General features: G+C 37.1%; 3 protein-coding genes across 3 annotated transcripts; all 3 read right to left on the reverse strand.

The window, feature by feature from the left end:
- Positions 1-2,248: 2,248 nt before the first annotated feature.
- On the reverse strand, positions 2,249-6,929 carry LOC123723082. Its single transcript, XM_045685630.1, has 9 exons — positions 6,824-6,929; positions 6,630-6,692; positions 6,435-6,547; positions 5,857-6,017; positions 4,720-4,877; positions 4,031-4,177; positions 3,689-3,821; positions 3,068-3,233; positions 2,249-2,639 (listed from the first exon to the last, which is right to left on the reverse strand). The coding sequence occupies exons 3-9, from the start codon at positions 6,506-6,508 to the stop codon at positions 2,249-2,251; spliced, it is 1,230 nt and encodes a 409-aa protein (XP_045541586.1). The 5' UTR covers positions 6,509-6,547; positions 6,630-6,692; positions 6,824-6,929.
- A 4,019-nt stretch (positions 6,930-10,948) lies between these two features.
- Positions 10,949-11,797, reverse strand: LOC123723083. Its single transcript, XM_045685631.1, has one exon. It carries the CDS (start codon positions 11,795-11,797, stop codon positions 10,949-10,951), a length of 849 nt encoding a protein of 282 aa, XP_045541587.1.
- A 2,357-nt stretch (positions 11,798-14,154) lies between these two features.
- Positions 14,155-14,936, reverse strand: LOC123723084. Its single transcript, XM_045685632.1, has 2 exons — positions 14,366-14,936; positions 14,155-14,279 (listed from the first exon to the last, which is right to left on the reverse strand). Exons 1-2 carry the CDS (start codon positions 14,934-14,936, stop codon positions 14,155-14,157), a joined length of 696 nt encoding a protein of 231 aa, XP_045541588.1.
- Between the last annotated feature and the right edge of the window lie 5,365 nt (positions 14,937-20,301).

Consider the following 20,301-nt stretch of genomic DNA (forward strand, 5'->3'; position numbering starts at 1 on the left):
GCTTGTGAAATCTTCGACATTTTCTCCGGACAAAATGAAATGAACAAAATGAAGTGAACAAACCAATGACTCTGCAATGACTATATTTAAATAAATAACAAATAATTAAGAAATATAAAGAACAGGGGTAATCGACAGCCAAACGTCATGAAGCAATATATCAATGTGATTGTCAATAATAGAAAACTACATAAGCTATCAAAATAGCAAAAAGGTCCGCAACAAACACCTTTAGAACTTTTAGGCTTAGCACGATAGAAGTGTAGGTATTAGGTATACATTATTCTGTAGTAATCAGCTTAACACGTCACAGTGTTAAACCGAAGTGAATGCACTTAGGTTGCCTTTCAAGCCGATTATAATTAGAAATGTTTTGCTGAACACTAATATAAATAATCTTACTAATATTATAAATGCGAATGTTATGGTATCTTCGGAACAGCTCAACGGATATTGACGAAATTTGGCATAGATGAACATCAAGTTTTTTTCTTTGATTCCGCGCGGACAGTGTCGTGGGCGAAAATTAGTATTCCTATAAGAAATATTTGAACTGAATCCAAAATAATTAACAACTGACTGTATGACTTATGAAGCTCTGAGAAAGAATACAAATGACAACTCACTCTTCAAAATCAGTCAGAATGTATTTGTATACAGGTAGTCATAATAAACAGTTACCAAAGTAATTTATCTCTGATATAAATAACTAGCAGTTGCACGCGACTTTGGGCGGAATTAAAAAAAATCTAGTACTAAACATAAGCTATGGCACCCGGTGTTAGTGTAGTTTTACAACAATGAAAGAATTCTTCAAATACAGTGTAAACTCTTTATAACGAAACTCAAGGGACTGAGCATTTTTTTGTCGTTATAGAGAGTTATCGTTATATGGAGCGAACAAAAAAACAACCAAATTAGCAAGATAACATAACATAAACAATAATACCGATAATAAATATTTACTATCTACAAATATGAACACATTTTTCGTAATAGAGAATGGCGTATCGCTATAAAGAGTGTTTCAATATGTGAGTTTTAACGCAAATCAGCCAAGTTGGGCTCACTTCAACGTTACAGGGAGTTTATTGCTATAAAGGATAACGTTATAAAGAGTTTACACTGTAGTTTCAGTAGTTTCAGAGCCTATTCAATGACAAACAAACAAACAAACAAATCTTACCTCTTTATAATATTACTAAAGAAAATAATAAAACTCGATAAATTCAAAATTAATATTTTAATTAATATTATTTCACAAGATGTCAAATATTTGGACACTCCATGTGTAACCAATATCTTCAGATCAAAGCATTTTAAAAATAATAAATATAAAATGAAAATTTTAGTCATAATTTTACTAAGTCCCATGCAAGTAACTGTAAAAAAAGTCATCCCTTTCATTCTTTCTGACAAAAGAGACCACATCATGTTTTAATACAAATCTTGCAACAGTGGAAATGTACGGTTAGAATTACTGCAATTTGTAAAACAACTGACAAATGTCTTAATGCTAAATACATAATACATACAGAAAACCCTTTCTTTTCTGAAGATAAAATATATAAAGTTATTTTTTGTATTTTCAGCCGACTTCAAAAAAGAAGGAGGTTATCAATTCGACTGTATTTTTTTATGTTTTTTTTTTTTATATGATAAGGTGGCAAACGAGCAAACGGCCACCTGGATTCGCCGCAATAGCGAAGCTCCGCCTCTGGTGGTCCGATTTTGATAAAAATTATTTCAAACGAAAGGTAGTGCTTGCAGATGGGTCCCATTTTTTTTTTAATAACTAAAAGACTACTAGATTTTGAGTTTAACTTCACAATGTGTTGCGAAATTTAGTGACTTTGTTTTCATCGCTTATTGTATCTCTACTACATATTATGGTTTAATTTGATTGTATAAATTATTTTATAATTACTTTTTTTTGTTTAGAAATATTTTTGTACTTTCTAGGCGTTTATATTTATCAATAGTCCCTTATTAGTAATTAGTTTTATTTCACACAACAACAAAATTATCAGGACATAGACAAAATCCAGTTAAGTAACTTGTGACGTCAAACGAAACATACACATGAGATTTGAGACTGATGACGTCATAAAAACATGCTTTTTACTTTACAGGGGAAGGGGTAAAGAAAAGGGGGTGAAGAATCACACCTCGCAAGTTTCATGTTATTTTATACAATATCTAATATATCAAAGTGAATTGAAAAATTTCTGTCTAGACAACAATCAGTCTAACTAATCAATTGTGGTGTAGTCATAATCAACAACTTGCACAAACTAGGGAACTGTTTGTCGATGGCGTATTTGAACCACATTGAGTTGTCTATGGTCTCAGCTTGTGAACCTTCAATTTGTAAATAAGTGTACGGCGCAAATGGTAAATGATTCCTGAGACTTAGTTTAGAATCAGCGTTAGGGATGACTTTGTTCAGCATTGTTACAGTCTGCATGTTCAGTTTGCTGAACACATAACCTTCCTGGCGGTTGCTGAGGAAGTTTTCTTGATACAGACAAGATATAATGTCTGATGTATACGCCTTTAGTAACTGTCGATGTTCAAATTCGTGGGTATTTCGTACACCATTGTTCTTATTTTTTAACTTCGAGAATATCTTCCTGTACCTATAAAATTAAATTAAAATAAATTAATTTACATATATTTTCTCTAAAGTAATTTAAAGTTAAAATAATAGATTTTTTAAGAATTCACAGATAGTCTTAGTGAATATAATTTCAGCTATGGTGTTCTCATTTAAAACTATTTAGTTATTTCTGCCTTAAAATCTATATATATATAAAAGAAAGTCGTGTTAGTTACACTATTTATAACTCAAGATCGGTCGAACTGATTTAGCTGAAAATTGGTGGGCAGGTAGCTTAGAATCAGGAAACGGACATAGGATAATTTTTACCCCGTTTTCTATTTTTTATTCCGCGCGGACGGAGTCGCGGTTAAAAGCTAGTTAAAAATAAAAAAGAGAGTAAAGAGGTTCCTAAAGTGGAGTGTATCACCCTGTATACAAAAGAAATGTATGTATGATTGTACTGACGTAAGTATGAGATGTACGAGGTGGTCGAGGGTGGCGGCAGAGGGCGCCAGCAGCGGCAGCGCCAGCAGCAGCGCGGCCGGCACACTGCACGCAGCGCCCAGGCATACATCTGCGCGTGCGCAGCGCGACGCAGCGCTCAGGCAACTCGCCAGCACTAGCGCATTGTCTAACACAGGCTTACATTTACATTCCATACAACGAATACATTCAAATACAGTAAAGTGATTCAAATAAAAGATTTTTTTCATTCATCATCAGGTCACTGTACATCCCCACTGAGGGGCTCAGAGCCTACCCTAATTTAGGGGTGACGAGGACATGGTCAACCACAGCCAAGTGCGGGTTGACTTCACATATATCTTTGAATTTCTTCTCAGATATGTGCAGCATCACAGTTTTCCTTCATCGTAAGAATGTCGGATAAACGTACATATGTAAATCGAAAAACACTTGGTACATGGTGGGATTCGAACCCAGGACCTGCAGATTGCAAGTCAAGTGCTTAATCCCCTGAGCCACCGACGCTCCCAAAATTTAAAGATAAAATTCAATTATCTCAAGTCAAATATTACAGAGTTTTATTAATTTTTTATCTTATGTTATATACAAAAATATATTTACCTGGATTTATTTGTAAGCCTTTGCTATACAATTGTGTTAACAATTTTGCTACTCCACGTAAAATCTGTGTGTATTCTATCTGTGGTGAGTTTGTACTCATAAATAATCTGCAATTTCGAACACTGGTGTAGACCTAAAAAAAAATCGTTTCCAATGTGCAAACTGATGTTAACAACAACACTATCACGCTCGAAAACGCACAAGGGTAGGCAGAGACCATGGACTTCCAATTGTCATCTATAAACCAGTCCACCATTACTAGTACTTTTATTTACTGTTTAGCAGATTGAAGACTTTACATTTTACTAGAATAAAAACCATAAATAATATAAAGTAACTCACTAAATTAGCATATATCGCTGACAAACTCCTGAGTATAACGCATTGGTCCATTGAATTTGCTCTGCAGTATATCTTTGTGAGTGAAGTCATTATTGCCTCAATGTATTCATAACAATCCGCACTCAACCATTCCACCAGGTCCATTATCTGTAAATTAATATAAAAAATAATCTTTATACCAATATTATACATAGATGAAACTTGGATAAGCTGATGGTAAGAGATAATCTCTATAAGCGTGAGTCTTTGTCCGGTCCCGACGAACGACCTTCATAAGCGAGAAACTTGGGTTTGAGAGAAACCTCCGTAAGCGAGAAACTTGTGTTAGAGAGAAACCTCCATAAGCGAGAAACTTGTGTTAGAGAGAAACCTCCATAAGCGAGAAACTTGTGTTAGAGAGAAACCTCCATAAGCGAGAAACTTTTGTTAGAGAGAAACCTCCATAAGCGAGAAACTTGTGTTAGAGAGAAACCTCCATAAGCGAGAAACTTGGTTTTTCTACACACTGCCTACCCTATATCAATTTTGATCCACGTTCTTCACATATAATATAAATAAAATAATTATCTAAATATAAATAATTATCTTATTACGCTCGAGTGTTAGAAACCAGTCTTAAACTAGAGCAAACAGGAGTGAAATTTGTGCAAAAAAAAAAGATATAAAAAGGAATGTGACAATGAAATTACCTCACCAAAGAAGTCAGTTTCGTTCCAGAACGCTATAAACTGTGCAAGGAATCTGGTCACAACGGGAATTCCTTGCAGTATTGTGCGCTGGAATACTGCCAGTCTGTGCAGCAGGTATCGCTTCTCCTCGTAACTGTATGGTGATTTGTCAAAGAAACCTGAAAACAGAAATTATGACAAAACTTAAATCAATCAACACTCAATTCAAATCATACTAATATTTTAAATGCGAATGTTTAGATGAACGGATGGATGGATGTCTGTTTGAAGGTATGTCCGGAACAGTTCAACAGATCTATATGAAATTTGGCACAGTTGTAGAACATAGTCTGAGAGAACACATAGGCTACATATTAAGTTTTTTTTAATTCTGCGCGGTCGGAGTTGCGGGTGACAACTAGTAGTCTATATTAGCGCATTTTATAAAGTATTAGGCAATAGAGTATTTCACACTGTACAGTAGTCAGGGGTACAGTGACTGGGTATAAATCCTAGTCGCGTTTACTTAATAAAAACATCGATCACTCTTATTGTTTATTTGAAACAGGCGGAGTTTTTTTTTATATTGAATAAAGGCTTATTGACATTGACACAAACTTAAAGGCACTTTAAGTTTGTGTCAGGGTAAGTTTTCAGTAACTGGAATACCGCGAACGAAGTCGAATCTAATAGCATTGTGAGCATGAAATCACATGTTACCGGAATGGGATATCGTCATTGTCCTGACAGACGACTTCCAAAAGCGATGAAGTAGAGTAAGAGAGAAACCTTTATAAGCTAGAAAAATATCGTGATCCCTTGGACTCTTACTTGACAGGTTTGACTGTATATCATCAGCTCACTATTCTACCCCAAGTTAGGGTTGACTAGACCATAGTCAACCACACTGGCCGGCTGCGGGTCGGTTGACTTCACACATATCATTGAATTTCTTCCCAGATATGTGCAGGTAGCATCTCAATGTTTTTCTTCACCGTTAGAACGTCGGATAAATGTACATATGTAAATCGAAAATCGAAAAAACACATTGGTACATTGCGGGATTCGAACCCAGGACCTGCAGATTGCAAGTCAAGTGCTTAACCCCTGAGCCACCGACGCTCTTGACTGTATATTTGAATGAAATCTAACACTTACAGTGATTGAGTATATGATGCAGGTCATGTGAGAAGAAAGCCTGTTCATTGTCGCTGGCCAGTGCCAGCAGAGTGGTGCCAGTGTCGTTGCAGAGCAGAGCGCGCAGTCGCGCTGGCCGAATGCTGGACCGGCTAACACTGTGCTTCAGCAGAGATACTGGGCTGAGGAAGAAACATAAATACCAACATCTGATCGACTAAATGTGGATTTATACTGTAAAAACAATCACAGAAAAGCTGACTTATTCTTTTCCTTCTTTAATATCATCTGAAATTCTTATAATCCTTTTGGCCATGGAGAAATAGTAAAAAATTTCTTAAGAATGTTTTAATACAGTTAAAAAAAATACTAGTACAGTCGAACCTTGATAAACGAGAAACCTCTATAAGCGAGAATCATTATCTGATCCTGAAGGATGGCATCCGTAAGCGTGAAAATTATTGTGGTCCCTTGAACACTTATCTAGATTTGGTTGTGATTTTCATGTTTTTATACTTTAATTATATATATTATTATATAAAAAATATATATTACTCTCATTGATTTATATTTTTTAAGGAAATATATAGATATCTTACCTAGAAAAATCAAGATATGTTTTTTGTGTAACTTGTTCAATATACTGCATTGAACCAAGCTTTAAAAATTCCATGTTTGGTATCAGTGGGTCTTTCTTATTTCTTCCCGAGTCCTGAAAAAACCAACACAATATGTTATATTCTTTTATAAATTTATGTATTTTTTAATTTAGAAATGTTTATAAAATTACTTACACAATTAATTGGATTCGTCCACAATAAATACTGTTTTGTATTGCACAACAAATTTCTTTTGCTCTGAAATTAAAAAAAAACTTAAGTCAACATGTGAATGTGAGTAAAAAAAAACATTGAAAGTATGTTTTGAGGCTGACAGAGAAAGATCATGGCTTAAAAAAAAGTAAAATAAATTAATAATAATAACATACCTGACTTATTGTGAATCGATTCAAAAGGTTTGCATTTATCTTTCTAAAAGATGTATGTATGGATATGGATGGTATATCTTCAGGTACACATTCCGGTCTATATGACTTGAACAAGTCTATGACACGGTAATAATAATACCGTGAGTGAGAGAGATACAGTTATACACAATTCCTGTGACGTGACAAAGACAGGGATAACTATCTTCCGTCCCTTTCTGCGTACCAGGGTTTGGGGTTTGTTTGGAACAAAGGTTGTCCCCTACAAACAACCTAGGTTGTCCCTAACAAAGTTTGACATTCGTGCTATTTTTCGAAAATTGTGAGTACTTAGTGGCTGTAATTGTGCAAAAATATTTTGATATTACAGTTTTAGTAAGGTAAAGTTTATAAAACATGGTATACTGCTGTATCGTCGGTTGTAAAAGCCGTAGTGAGCGAAAAGAGAAAAACATAACCTTTCACTCGTAAGTACTGAAACTACGCACCTATTCACATGTATTCATACAAAATAAGGAAGAAAATACAAACTAGTTGTTCTTTACAGTCTTTGTAATAACTAATATGTTAAAATACGGGTAAAATCAGCTAAAATAAAATAGTATTTTTCGAACATTATGCGCCCAAACGCAGATGTCATTTGTGTCAAATAATATACTGTAGATCTGGGAAACAAGCGGCCATATTAAACTTCTTTTCAAATTGGTTGGTTATTACCCGTAAAAATAATACCACCATCTTGTTGTAAAAATTACCCTGAATTTAGGGGAAATAAATTATAGTATGTATAATGTATATAAATGAAACAATTCACATTTTTTATACTATTTTCAACAGATTTCAAAAGGAGTTTTTAATTCTGGTATATGCTGTGTTTTTAAATATTTGATACTTTCTTATCCCGTTGATTTTAAAGAGTATGCTTTTTAATTTGTCCCATGTAAATTTTGTTTGTTAGAAATTACATTCAAAATAGTTTAATATTAAGTAGTTTTACATGTAGTGTTCACTGTAATGATATACAGAGTAATTTAAAATTATATGACTATAATATTGGTATGTTTTTTGTAGCTTTTTATGAAGACTTAGGGCTTCGTGCATATCGAAGAAAAATAGGACATCGTTTGAATGCTCGTCTAATGGACCTAAGACTGAAGAGATGCCGCGCTTTGTTGAAGCAGTACGCGGGAAAAAAATATCGGGAAATTCTTTTTTTGGAGTCACTCAAGACATCCTTGATTAAGGCAGCCGCCGATATTGACATGGACCTCGTTCGTGCTGTGATAGACGACTGGCCGAGCAGATTGAAGGCCTGTATTCAAAATCACGGATGTCATTTTGAGTAAACTTTAGTGTCATAAGAATCTATGTTTTGTTAAGTTCATTTTGGTATATAAATGGTCACATAATGAATAAACTTGTTTCAATTATTTTATATTAAACATGTAACAGAATTTATGACCTAAGTATTACTAAAAAAAATCTGTTTACGTAATCTTAGTCACATAAACAAAAATTACGCATTGTTTTTTATATTTATTACGTTTATTAATTACAATTTAATTGGGAATATATAAATTGGTCTATATTAAATTATATCGTAATTATTCATTTTCGGGACAAAACAAATAACTGGTAACCCCAATCCTTTTACTTATATATAGGTATAGTCTATAGTACTCTCTATCTGTCCCTTACGGGTGAACGCGCATGCCATATCTATATAATTCTTCATCTGAGTTTGTGCCTCGTTTAGATTGGGATGAAGAAAAGAAATTTTGTTGCCACTATAACAAAAAATGTAACACAAATTATAACAAATACTTAAAAAATAATAAATTTGATTTAACGCAGTTTGAAAGAATTTGGTTAGGAATTACACACTGTAAATTACTTAAATAATGTTTATTATTAAACTAATATATTGATTGAACAACAACGTAAAATAATAAAATTAAAATTCTATCTCGTGCACATATTTTCTCTACTGTTTTAAATATATCTTCCTTATAGAATCAACCTAATAGTGCAACAACCTCTTTCGATCCTCAAGAAGATCCTATTCACAACACTCCACCTCAATTTAAGACTGCACTAAATTTCTGAAGCAAGAATACCAATCTTTTAACAGACATATCGATGTAATAAATAAACGGCACACCAAATATATTGATTTGATTTTATTTCATTAAAAATTACAGTGTCAACGTAACAATTTCTAAATATAAAAAATATGAAAAATGCAAAGGTTGAAATAACACCACATCACCACCTTTAGGATCGCCGAAGAGAAGTAGCTTCATCGTTTCACACAACTTCATTACCTCCTGCAGGTTCTGAATTTTCCCGAGAAGAGTGCTCCGTCTACTGTTCTACGAGGATGTTTAAAGAATCTTTCATGCGGAAGCATTAATGATGGTGCATAATAATGATCTGATGGAACTGCTGGTAAAACATGTTGATTGGTAATCTCAGAGTATACATACTCCTTAGATAACTTTGACCTACTTGGTTTTTTATGTAATATATTTAAATTACTTTAAATTAGGAATACTAGTTTTATTTTCAATAGATTGGATTCTGTCATAATAAATTAATTCCGTTTATATTCTCAAATAAGTAAGATGTATAGTATTCAAAAATAACTGTTTAACTTTTATATACATATTTAATAATAATCCTGTATCAACTAAATTATATCCAATATGTTTGAGTAAGAATAAATATTTTCCGAATCAGTCTATAAGTGTATATTTGGTTTGAGAGTGATCCCATCATCAACATCCACCATTTCAAGAGGTTATGGGCCCAGATATTTATATTTTTTGGAGTTTTTTTCCAGTTTTTTGAGCAGGAGTGACTGTTAAAAGGAAATTTTTTTTCAAAGATGGACAAGCCCATCAAACCATTATTATCAAAAGACTCTGACTACCATAGTTGGAAACAAAAAATTACTTTGAAAATAATTGCTGCGGGTTTTGAAAATATTTAAAAAAAAAATGAGGAGATTGCGACCACGACAACAAGTGAGGGATTATTATCGATAAATAAAATGGAGGCATGGGGTAAGTCGTTAATTCTAAGCTCAATAGATCCAGACCTAGAGAATTATGTGATTTTAATAGATACGACATTTTCTATGTTGGAGAAACTGGATAAGATTTTTCTAGCAAACAGAGACCTGCAGATCAGTGAACTTCTTAATGAGTTTTACACTTTTACATTTAATTCGGAGGATATATTGACGGCTATCGGGCGTATTGAGCTTTTAGTAAATAAACTGAACTCATTAAATCACAAATTATCGAATGTAGAAATAACAACGAAAATTATTTCAATATTACCAGCTGAATACAAAGCGTTTAGATTAGCGTGGGACGCAACTCCATCTGATAATAAAACTATGGAGAACCTTGTCTCTAGGCTTTATAAAGAAGAGAGGTTGGAAAAAGCAAATACAGCTACTACTGTATTCAAAGCAAATGAGAGGGAGTGCTTTATTTGTAAGTCTAAGGAGCACATTGCCAAGTTCTGTCCCAAAAATAATTTCGCACAGCAATATAACTGCGCTTGTAATTGCTCTAAGAATAAAAATTTTTTTTGCTCTTTCTGTAAGAGACCTGGTCATACTGCGGATAGATGTTTTAAAAGAAATAATAGAAACAGTTATAATCATAAACCAAATAATGTGAGTATAGTTGCTTTAACGAATGTTCTTTTGTGTCGTTAAATAAAACAGTATTATATAGTTATAAACGATTTACTTAAGCACAATTAAATATACACATCACAAAAAGACTTTTAGAAGCTATCTGTCTCAAGTATTTACGCTGTCGGGACTCAACGGTTACTCAACGGTTACTGTTCAAAAACCGCGTCTCGCCCCCACGCGCCCGATCGCCCCCGAGCGCCGCTCGGCGTCGTCAAGCGCGAGTCGGGCGCTAGTGGCGGGTAATTTAAATTATCCGCCACATCACCCCCCTAGGCAGAAAATAAGTCCATCCAAAAGAGAGAAAAAAATTATATGTAACAAACAAATAGTAAATGTAGTAAGTATACAAAAATAAAACAAAAAAAAAGTATGCTATTTATAACTAAGCTATGTATACAGGTTTGAATGGAAGAGAATTAAAGGTCCAAACGGTCCTTAAAGCGGACGGTACGGCCTGCGCGAGTGGTGTACGAGGGTGGTGTGTCACGTTTGTGACATGCAGGAGGCACAGTTGAGGCAGCTGGGACAGCTGGAGCTGCAGCTGGGGTGACCGATGCAGATGGTTTATCAATCGGACCACTAGGAGCTGGTGCAGAACTGTCTAATATGTATGCCGGTTTCACCCGGTCAAGGCTCACTTGGGTATTCTTGTCACCCACAGTGATGGTGATAGTCTTCTCCGTCCTAGAAACGACCTTATGAGGTCCACTGTAGGGCTGTTTGAGGGAAGGTCTAACCGTATCGTCTCTCAGAAAGACATGAGTAGCGGTAAGGAGATCCTTCAACACGAAGACTTTATGTTGACCGTGGCGAGAGGCTGGTGTTGGCCTCAGTCGTGCCATCTGGAGACGGAGTTGCGTGGCAAAGTTAGAAACATTTTCGACTGTGAGAGTATCTGTGGAAGAAGCAAGAAATTCGCCCGGCAAGCGCAGGGGTTCCCCATATACAAGCTGGGCTGGTGAACATTGCAAATCTTCTTTTAGTGCTGCGCGCATGCCAAGCAGAACCACGGGCAGTGTCTTATGCCAGGTGTCTTCATGACACATTAAGGAAGCTTTAAGCTGCCTGTGCATGCGTTCGACGAGACCATTAGCGCAAGGGTGATAGCTCGTCGTACGAACGCGCCTGCTGCCACACATCTGCATGAGAGTCGTAAAAAGAGAGGACTCAAATTGACGACCTTGGTCGGTCGTAACGAGGGCGGGCACGCCGAACCGAGCAATCCAACCTCTAAAGAAGGTCTCCGCGCATTCCTCCGCCGTCATGTTGACCATTGGCCATGCCTCTGGCCACCGAGTAAATCTGTCGACGGCTGTCAGACAGTACTGGTAACCCTTGCTGTAAGGGAGAGGGCCAATGATGTCAATGTGAACGTGGTGGAAGCGAGCGGTTGGGCTGGCGAAGTTGCCGAGAGGTGTGGATGTGTGGCGGGATATTTTTGATTTTTGGCATGCGACGCAAGCTCGGGACCAGGTGTTACAGTCCTTCCGCATGCCAGGCCACACGAAGCGATCTGCAACCATGCGTGCGGTTGTCCGCGCGCCAGGATGGTTGAGATTATGGATTTGGCAGAAATATGAACGTCGGAAAGATGGAGGAAGTAAATTTCGACATCGGAACCTGGGACTGTGACTCTCTGTAACTTAAGGGAAGAATTGGTCAGTACGCCGTGGAGTTCCTCGTCAGCCGCCTGTTCCTCGGCAAGGTCAGCAAAGTTATTGAGCAGATGAACGGCCTCTACTCGCGACATGGCGTCAGCGACGACGTTCTCCTTTCCGTTGACGTGGACTATTTCTGTAGAAAACTGCGAGATAAATGAAAGTTGGTTGAGTTGAACCGGTGGCAATTTCTCTCGTTTTTGAGAGAATGCGTACGTGAGCGGCTTATGGTCTGTGAATATGACGACATGTTGGGCCTCCATAATATGACGGAAATGATGCACAGCGTCGTAAATAGCAAGCAGTTCCCTGTAGTAAGCTGGCCAAATGCTCTGTCGAGCTGTAAGCTTTTTACTAAAAAATGCGAGGGGTTGCCATGAGTTGTCGACGAGCTGTTGTAAACATGCGCCAACGTGCGTGGAGGAAGCGTCAGTAAAAAGACCGAGTTTAGCATCTGGTAAAGGGTGTGCCAAGAGCGTCGCGTCTGCAAGATGGTCTTTGCACTTCTGAAAAGCAAGCTCGAGTTCAGGTGTCCACGGAACAGGCTGCGATCCTTTTAATTGAGCGGACGCATAGCTGTCGATAAGTGGAGCCTGAAGCTTTGCGGTATTTGGCAGAAAACGACGGTAAAAATTGACCATACCAAGAAACCTGCGGAGGCCTTCTACAGTCTTAGGTGGAGGGTAATTCCGCAGGGCTTCGATGCGCTCAGGAGGTGGACTTGTACCAGATTTGTTCACCTTGTAACCCAGGAAGATCACTTCATCAGCTCCCAGCACGCACTTCGACGGGTTGACAACGACACCATACTGGGTGAGTCGCTGGAATAAGACTCGAAGATGGTTGGCGTGGTCTTCGGAGGACTTGGAGAAAACAAGTATATCATCTAGGTAAGGGAAGACGAAGTCAAGACCATGGGTAACTTCGTCAATAAAACGCTGAAAGGTCTGTCCTGCGTTTCGGAGGCCGAATGACATGAAACAGAACTCAAATAAGCCAAACGGTGTTATGATGGCAGTTTTACTTACGTCTTCCGGTGCGACGGGAATCTGTTGGTAGGCCTTGACTAAGTCTATCTTACTGAAGATAGTACAGCCGGCCAGGTTGCTAGCAAAGTCGCCAATATGACGGACTGGATAGCGGTCAGGAATCGTCCTAGCGTTCAACCCTCTGTAGTCGCCACATGGTCGCCATCGGTCCTGCGATGTGGATGGTATCTCAAGGTGTTTATCCTTAAGGACCATCTGCAAAGGAGATGACCATGGACTTTTGGAGAGGCGAGCTGTACCGTAAGCAACCATGTCCTCAAACACAGCCTTGGCTACTTTGAGCTTCTGTGGTGCCAGCCTACGTGGCCGGCTGCAGACCGGTGGGCCCTCTGTCGTCAGGATGTGATGCACGGTGTTGTGCTTGACGACTCGAGGGAATCCCGGTGGTCTCGTGATATCTGGGTGCTCCTGTAATATTGCAGAGAAGACGGAATCATTACACAGAATTGTTTTAACACTAGCTTGATTGATAGATGCCACGGTGGCGGGAACAGAAATATTAGTAACTCCGTCTATCAACCTGCGCTTTGAGCAATCTGGTAACAGATTGTGATAAGCCAGGAAGTCAGCACCAATAATGGGAGTAGCAACATCTGCTATGATGAAGTTCCATCTGAATTCTCTTCGGAGTCCCAAATTGAGACGTAATATGTGAAAGCCGTATGTTTTGATGATGCTCCTGTTAGCAGCACGAACGTCAAATTCGGAGGCTTTACATGAGCCACGAAGTAGTCTGCGGGGAAAGCAACAAAGATCCGACCCGGTATCGATAAGGAACCGATGACCCGACTCGGTATCTTTGATAAACAAACGGCGACTTTTTTTGCTGTCGCAATCAGACGCCGCTACTGATTGCTTATTGCGTTTCCCGTCTGCTTGGTTGTCCAATTGCACGGGGATATGCATCTTGCGGCTTTAGCGCCGAATCTGGTGTGGTACCAGCATGCGCCAGATTTGCCGGTGCGTGATGCTGAGCGAGACCGGGAACGAGATGTACTCCGCGTGCGAGAGCTTCCGCGGTGTCTGCTCAAGGCGTCGACCTTGTGTGTCAAGTCATCAAGACGCCTCATGAGTTCTGTTAAGTCAACAGACGCAGGTGCGGCAGAAGTAGCACTAACTGACTTACCAGAGGGTACGTCTAGCATACTGTCTGCAAACTCGGCCACCTTGTCCAATGACAGGTCCTGATGAGGCATCAGGATGCGCTGAACATCAGTGGGCAGGTTCCTCATCCACAATTCGCGGATGATGCTCTCGTCGGCCCTGCCTGCGAGTGATCTCAAGTGCCGCAGGAACGACGAGGGCGTACGGTCGCCCAGCACCTGTTCGCTGAGAAGTTGGCGAATGCGCTGCTCGCTGGAACTGGAAAATCTTTTGATGAGCTCGTTTTTTAAATGCCCGTATTTATTTTCCGATGGCGCATTGTCGATCACATCCTCAATTTCCTCTGCTATAGAGGAATCCAGGACAGATAAAATGTGACCATATTTGGTTGAGTCCTTAGTTATACCTGCTATCTCAAACTGTGCCTCCGCTTGTGTAAACCAAGCTTTTGGTTTATTCGGCCAAAACGAAGACAACTTGACACTAACTGCTCCTACGTTGGAGTGACCATGACTACTACTGGAGCTATGTACACTGATGTCTTTAAGCTGCCTTTTAAGGTCTTCAATTTGTCTCTTTAATTCCTCTTCCATTTTTAAATACAACACGTTAACTAAATACCAGAGAAAAAAAAAATTAAAAAAACTTATTATTTAAAATGAAAAACAAACAAAAACCTACATGCATAAAACCATAAGTTTAACACACTCAGATAAGCTTGATAGTAATTGTTATAATAGTAAAATAATGAAAATAACAAACATTTAAATTTTCAATGATCTCCGGAAAGTGAATTGTTAAAAATTCTAACTTCAGTAATAAAATTGTTAATAAGAAAACATTCAATAGTTGGAAATGTATAAGTTATGCAAAAACAATGTTGTTAGGAAAAAAGAACACAAAACAAAGCAACAAGAGACAAAATTCTAGAATAAGAGTACATAAATGCTTATATTTTAAATAAAAATGTGATAAAAACAGTAAAATTATGTCAAATACAGCTTAAATGGTATTAATCTATGTGTATAATGTGTGAATTAATAAAGTTCAGTTACAATTGTCCATGCAAATTGAAAAATTTCCTTCACCAGGTCACCACTAATTATAAAAAAATATATTTTTATAGAAAAAAAAAATATTAATTAATGCACTGATCACAATGAAACTTGTTAGCAGTTTAGTCAGTTTTACTTGATGTTACACTATGTTAACTCACCACCGTGAAGCTGCAGAGTAGGTAAGCAAGGCAAGCAATAGGCCTGCGCCCTCACCAGATGCTCTGAACGTACCTGGAGATGCAGATACCTCGGGATTTCGTGATATTGTAGAATCGAGAACGTCGGCTTGCTCTCGCAAGTGCCGACCAGCTCGTCTAGTCGAGTGCCGGAGACATGCACGCCAGGTTAGGTGGATGCGTGGGCGCGTGTGCTGGAACCATCCGCTCGCATCGGCGGGATCTCTTCACAAAAGTGCCTGGATTGCGGCACGATTCTCTCCACGACGCGTAGGAATCCTCTATAGTTCGATATTTTGGCGCCCTCACAATTTTATGTGCTTGTGAAATATTTTCAATCACGATGTTTTCAAATCACGTCGGGGTCACCAATTTAACGAATGTTCTTTTGTGTCGTTAAATAAAACAGTATTATATAGTTATAAACGATTTACTTAAGCACAATTAAATATACACATCACAAAAAGACTTTTAGAAGCTATCTGTCTCAAGTATTTACGCTGTCGGGACTCAACGGTTACTTAACGGTTACTGTTCAAAAACCGCGTCTCGCCCCCACGCGCCCGATCGCCCCCGAGCGCCGCTCGGCGTCGTCAAGCGCGAGTCGGGCGCTAGTGGCGGGTAATTTAAATTATCCGCCACAGTTGCTGTTTTAGATTCTGGTGCTACATCACATATGTTCAAAGACAGTTCACTTTTATATAATTTGAAATCTTTAAATACACCTATAGCTTGCGCTGATAATATGACGATTAATGCAGAAGCAATTGGTAGTTGTATTACTGACACCTGTACTTTAGAAGGAGTGTTACATGTATGTACCTAAGATTGCTAAAAATATTATTTCAGTTAGCAGCTTAACAGATAGAGATTTTAAAATAATTTTCTATAAAAATTTTGCAGTAGTAAAGAAAGAAGAGAAAAGAATACTAGTAGCGCATAGGAACAATAACGGCCTTTATATTACGAAACTAACTGCAATTTTTCCAACTCTCTCGGCGTTGATGGTGGAAAGTGAAAGTATTTGGCACAGACGATTAGCTCATTTGAGCAATGTTAGAGAAACAGCAAAGAACGTTGTAGGTTTAAACCTGTCTAGTTCCGATTTCGTATCATAGTCCTGCGAAGTTTGTCATCAAGCTAAATTATGTAGGCTTCCTTTCAAAACTGTACGGCATTTAGCTAATAGACCACTAGAAATTATTCATCCTGATATTTGTGGTCCAATTGATTGTCAGACATGGGATGGTAGGAGATATTTCGTTACGTTTCTCGATGATTTTACTCACTACGCAAGGGTCTATCTTTAACGGAATAAATCAGATACAATAGGTTGCATATTACACTTTATTCGTTGGGCTGAAAGACATTTTAATCAAAAAGTTGAAAAACTACGGTGTGATAATGGAGGTGAGTACTGCAGTAGCCAACTAATTAAGTGGTGTCAGGATAGGGGTATAATGCTGGATTACACTGTGCTTAAATAAGGAATGTCAGTATTATTTTCTTAAGATTGACGTATGTTATAATAAATTAATTCCGTTTATATTCTCAAATAAGTAAGATGTATAGTAATCAAAAATAACTGTTTAACTTTTATATACATATTTAATAATGATCCTGTTTCAACTAAATTATATCCAATATGTTTGAGTAAGAATAAATATTTTCCGAATCAGTCTATAAGTGTATATTTGGTTTGAGAGTGATCCCATCATCAACATCCACCATTTCAAGAGGTTATGGGCCCAGAAATGCTGATATTTATATTTTTTGGAGCATTTTTCCTGTTTGGAGAGCAAGAATTACAGTTGCAAACAAATTTTTCAAGATGGAGGAAGAGTGACAGTTGCAAACAAATTTGTCAAAGATCCATCTACCATTTATTGACGGTGTTGAAAATGATGAATGCAGAGGCGGATGAAGTGATTTTTGAAGAAACGGTTGAAGAAGTGAAGAAGAGGTGACCATCGACGGTGTTGAAAAAGATGAGTGCAGCGGCGGATGACGTGTTTTGTGAAAAAATGGTTGAAGAAATGAAGATAGAATAGAGAGGGTTGCTGTTGATGTTGTTGAGTTGTAGTTGTTGTTGAGTTGGAGTTGTTGTTGAGTTGGAGTTGTTGTTGAGTTGGAGTTGTTGTTGTTGGAGTTGTTGTTGTTGGAGTTGTTGTTGTTGGAGTTGTTGTTGTCGGAGTTGTTGTTGTTGTTGTTGGAGTTGTTGTTGTTGTTGTTGGAGTTGTTGTTGTTGTTGTTGGAGTTGTTGTTGTTGTTGTTGGAGTTGTTGTTGTTGGAGTTGTTGTTGTTGTTGGAGTTGTTGTTGTTGTTGGAGTTGTTGTTGTTGGAGTTGGAGTTGTTGTGGTTGGAGTTGGTGTTGTTGGAGTTGGTGTTGTTGTTGTTGGAGTTGTTGTTGTTGTTGGAGTTGTTGTTGTGTTGATGTTGTAGAAAGTTGTTGATGTTGTTGTTGTTGTAGAAAGTTGTTGATGTTGTTGTTGTTGCAGAAAGTGTTAGTGTAAGGGTTGTTGATGTTGATAATTTGGTGGAGTTAATAGATTCGGGCAGTGGAAGCGTGGGTGTGAATTGATTGAATTTGTTAGTGGAGGAAATTTCTATTCTGAATTTTTCATTTATCTATTGCTCAGTTTTGGACTTGTGGTTTGATTTTAATACAAGGTCAAATATTTTACAGTCTACTGTTTATTTTAACGGAATTCAAATGAAATTTTTAAGAGAAACTTTTACAGAATTTTTAATATCTCCATCCTTTATAGTTTATTGTGATTTTCTTGTGGTTTTAGAGTTTAAGAGTTTGTGGTTTTGTTGAGAGAATGTATTATTGTTTTTTATTATTGGTGTTTTGTTGATAACTTTAAATATTTGGGTTTTCTGTACTTGTCTGTTGTTATGATGTATATTCTGAGATTAAGGGGGTGTGTTGATTTGGTAATCTCAGAATATACCTATACATACTCCTTTGATAATTCTGACCTACTTGGCTTTTTATGTAGTATGTTTAAATTATTTTAAACTAGCTTTTTCCCGCGACTTCGTCTGCGCGGAATAAAAAATAGAAAACGGGGTAAAAATTATCCTATGTCCGTTTCCTAGTTCTAAGCTACCTGCCCACCAATTTTCAGTCAAATCGATTCAGCCGTTTTTGAGTTATAAATGGTGTAACTAACACGACTTTCTTTTATATATATAGATAAGGAATGTCAGTATTATTTTCTTAAGATTGACGTATGTTATAATAAATTAATTCCGTTTATATTCTCAAATCAGTAAGTTGTATAGTAATCAAAAATAACTGTTTAACTTTTATATACATATTTAATAATGATCCTGTTTCAACTAAATTATATCCAATATGTTTGAGTAAGAATAAATATTTTCCGAATCAGTCTATAAATGTATATTTGGTTTGAGAGTGATCCCATCATCAACATCCACCATTTCAAGATTGCCGATGTCATTTTAAAGCAGTCTCAATGATAACTAAATGATGACTTTTCGAGAACATATTTTTTTGTTAATAAAACTTTTAAAAACCAACAGCGGCCATTTTGTTCTATACGGACCTCTCACTCATCCATTAAAGAGTGATTGTTGACAAGCCAGCGTTCGGAACCGTACGATAATTATCGTACACATACGATAATTTTGTGCCTACATACGATGTACGATAGCATATTATTATCGTACGCAGATTGTACGATAATTTCTATCATGATGCAAAATTTGAGAATTTATATTATTTCACTCATGCGTTGATAGTCTAAACCGCAGTAGCATGATTTTATTTTGTCCAATAAAATCTTGAGAAAATACCGGGAAATACAAGTTCTTTATTCCTATTGGTCCTTACGATCCGCTTTACTAAGTTTCACCACTGCCAATACTGTAACTTTATCCAGCGCCTGCTGTACACGCTTTCTTATTGGTTAGTATAGCATCTACCAATGCGAACAAGAGAATATAAGTTCGATAATTCGATATTTCGATTATGTTCACACTTCATATGTATCGTATATTTTGTGTAGAAAAGTTGGCAGTTATTTCGTTATATTATTATGATTATATGTCCGTATTCGCTCTGACAAACGGAATTATTCAAATTAAGTGAAGAAAGAAGTAATTTTCTAGAGCAGCAAAATTTTGATCATACACTCGGAGTGATTGTACGATAATTTCGATCCATGTACGATAATTTTACGCCCCTGGTACGATAGTCAGTCCACTTCAAGTTGCTAACGCTGCTGCGCTTCGGCTCGGGTAGACATTTGTCGGAACTCTTTGCAATGACAGGCTTTCCGCACTCGTAATGAAATATACTAAAATGAATTCATACTTGTCTCTTATACTAATGTGTACATTCTATAAATGTATAGTCAAATTACTATTTTAAACAAGTGTCGCCACATAAGTGTGAAATTAGTATGTATCATTTTGGTATGGTTAACTGTTAACGATTAACTTTAACTTGCGTTAAATTTTCGAGAATTTAACGCTTTAACGATTAACGAAGTTAATTTTTTAATTAACGAATTAACGATTAACGAAGTTAACTTTTCGATTAACTGTGCCCACCTGTGATTAAATATAATAAGACCGATGAATCACTTAGGATAACATTTAGAGTTAGATTTAGATAAATGAGAGGTTACTAGACTGCAGTTGCTTATCAAGATATTGAGAGCGTTGCTAAATGAGTAAGGATTACCTATGTC

This window comes from Papilio machaon, chromosome W (genome assembly GCF_912999745.1).
Source record: "Papilio machaon chromosome W, ilPapMach1.1, whole genome shotgun sequence".
NCBI classification, from domain to species: Eukaryota; Metazoa; Arthropoda; class Insecta; order Lepidoptera; family Papilionidae; genus Papilio; species Papilio machaon.

Excerpts from the sequence above, each read along its gene's own strand:
- LOC123723083 (XM_045685631.1), bottom strand. The coding sequence starts at position 11,797 with ATGACGGCGGAGGAATGCGCGGAGACCTTCTTTAGAGGTTGGATTGCT.
- LOC123723084 (XM_045685632.1), bottom strand. The coding sequence starts at position 14,936 with ATGGAAGAGGAATTAAAGAGACAAATTGAAGACCTTAAAAGGCAGCTT. Across the intron at positions 14,280-14,365 it reads TATGCTAGACGTACCCTCTG|GTCGACGCCTTGAGCAGACA; the intron begins GTAAGTCAGTTA and ends TTGACACACAAG.
- LOC123723082 (XM_045685630.1), bottom strand. The coding sequence starts at position 6,508 with ATGGAATTTTTAAAGCTTGGTTCAATGCAGTATATTGAACAAGTTACA. Across the intron at positions 4,878-5,856 it reads GCATCATATACTCAATCACT|GTTTCTTTGACAAATCACCA; the intron begins GTAAGTGTTAGA and ends TTCTGTTTTCAG. Across the intron at positions 2,640-3,067 it reads CTCGTACATCTCATACTTAC|GTACAGGAAGATATTCTCGA; the intron begins GTCAGTACAATC and ends TTAATTTTATAG.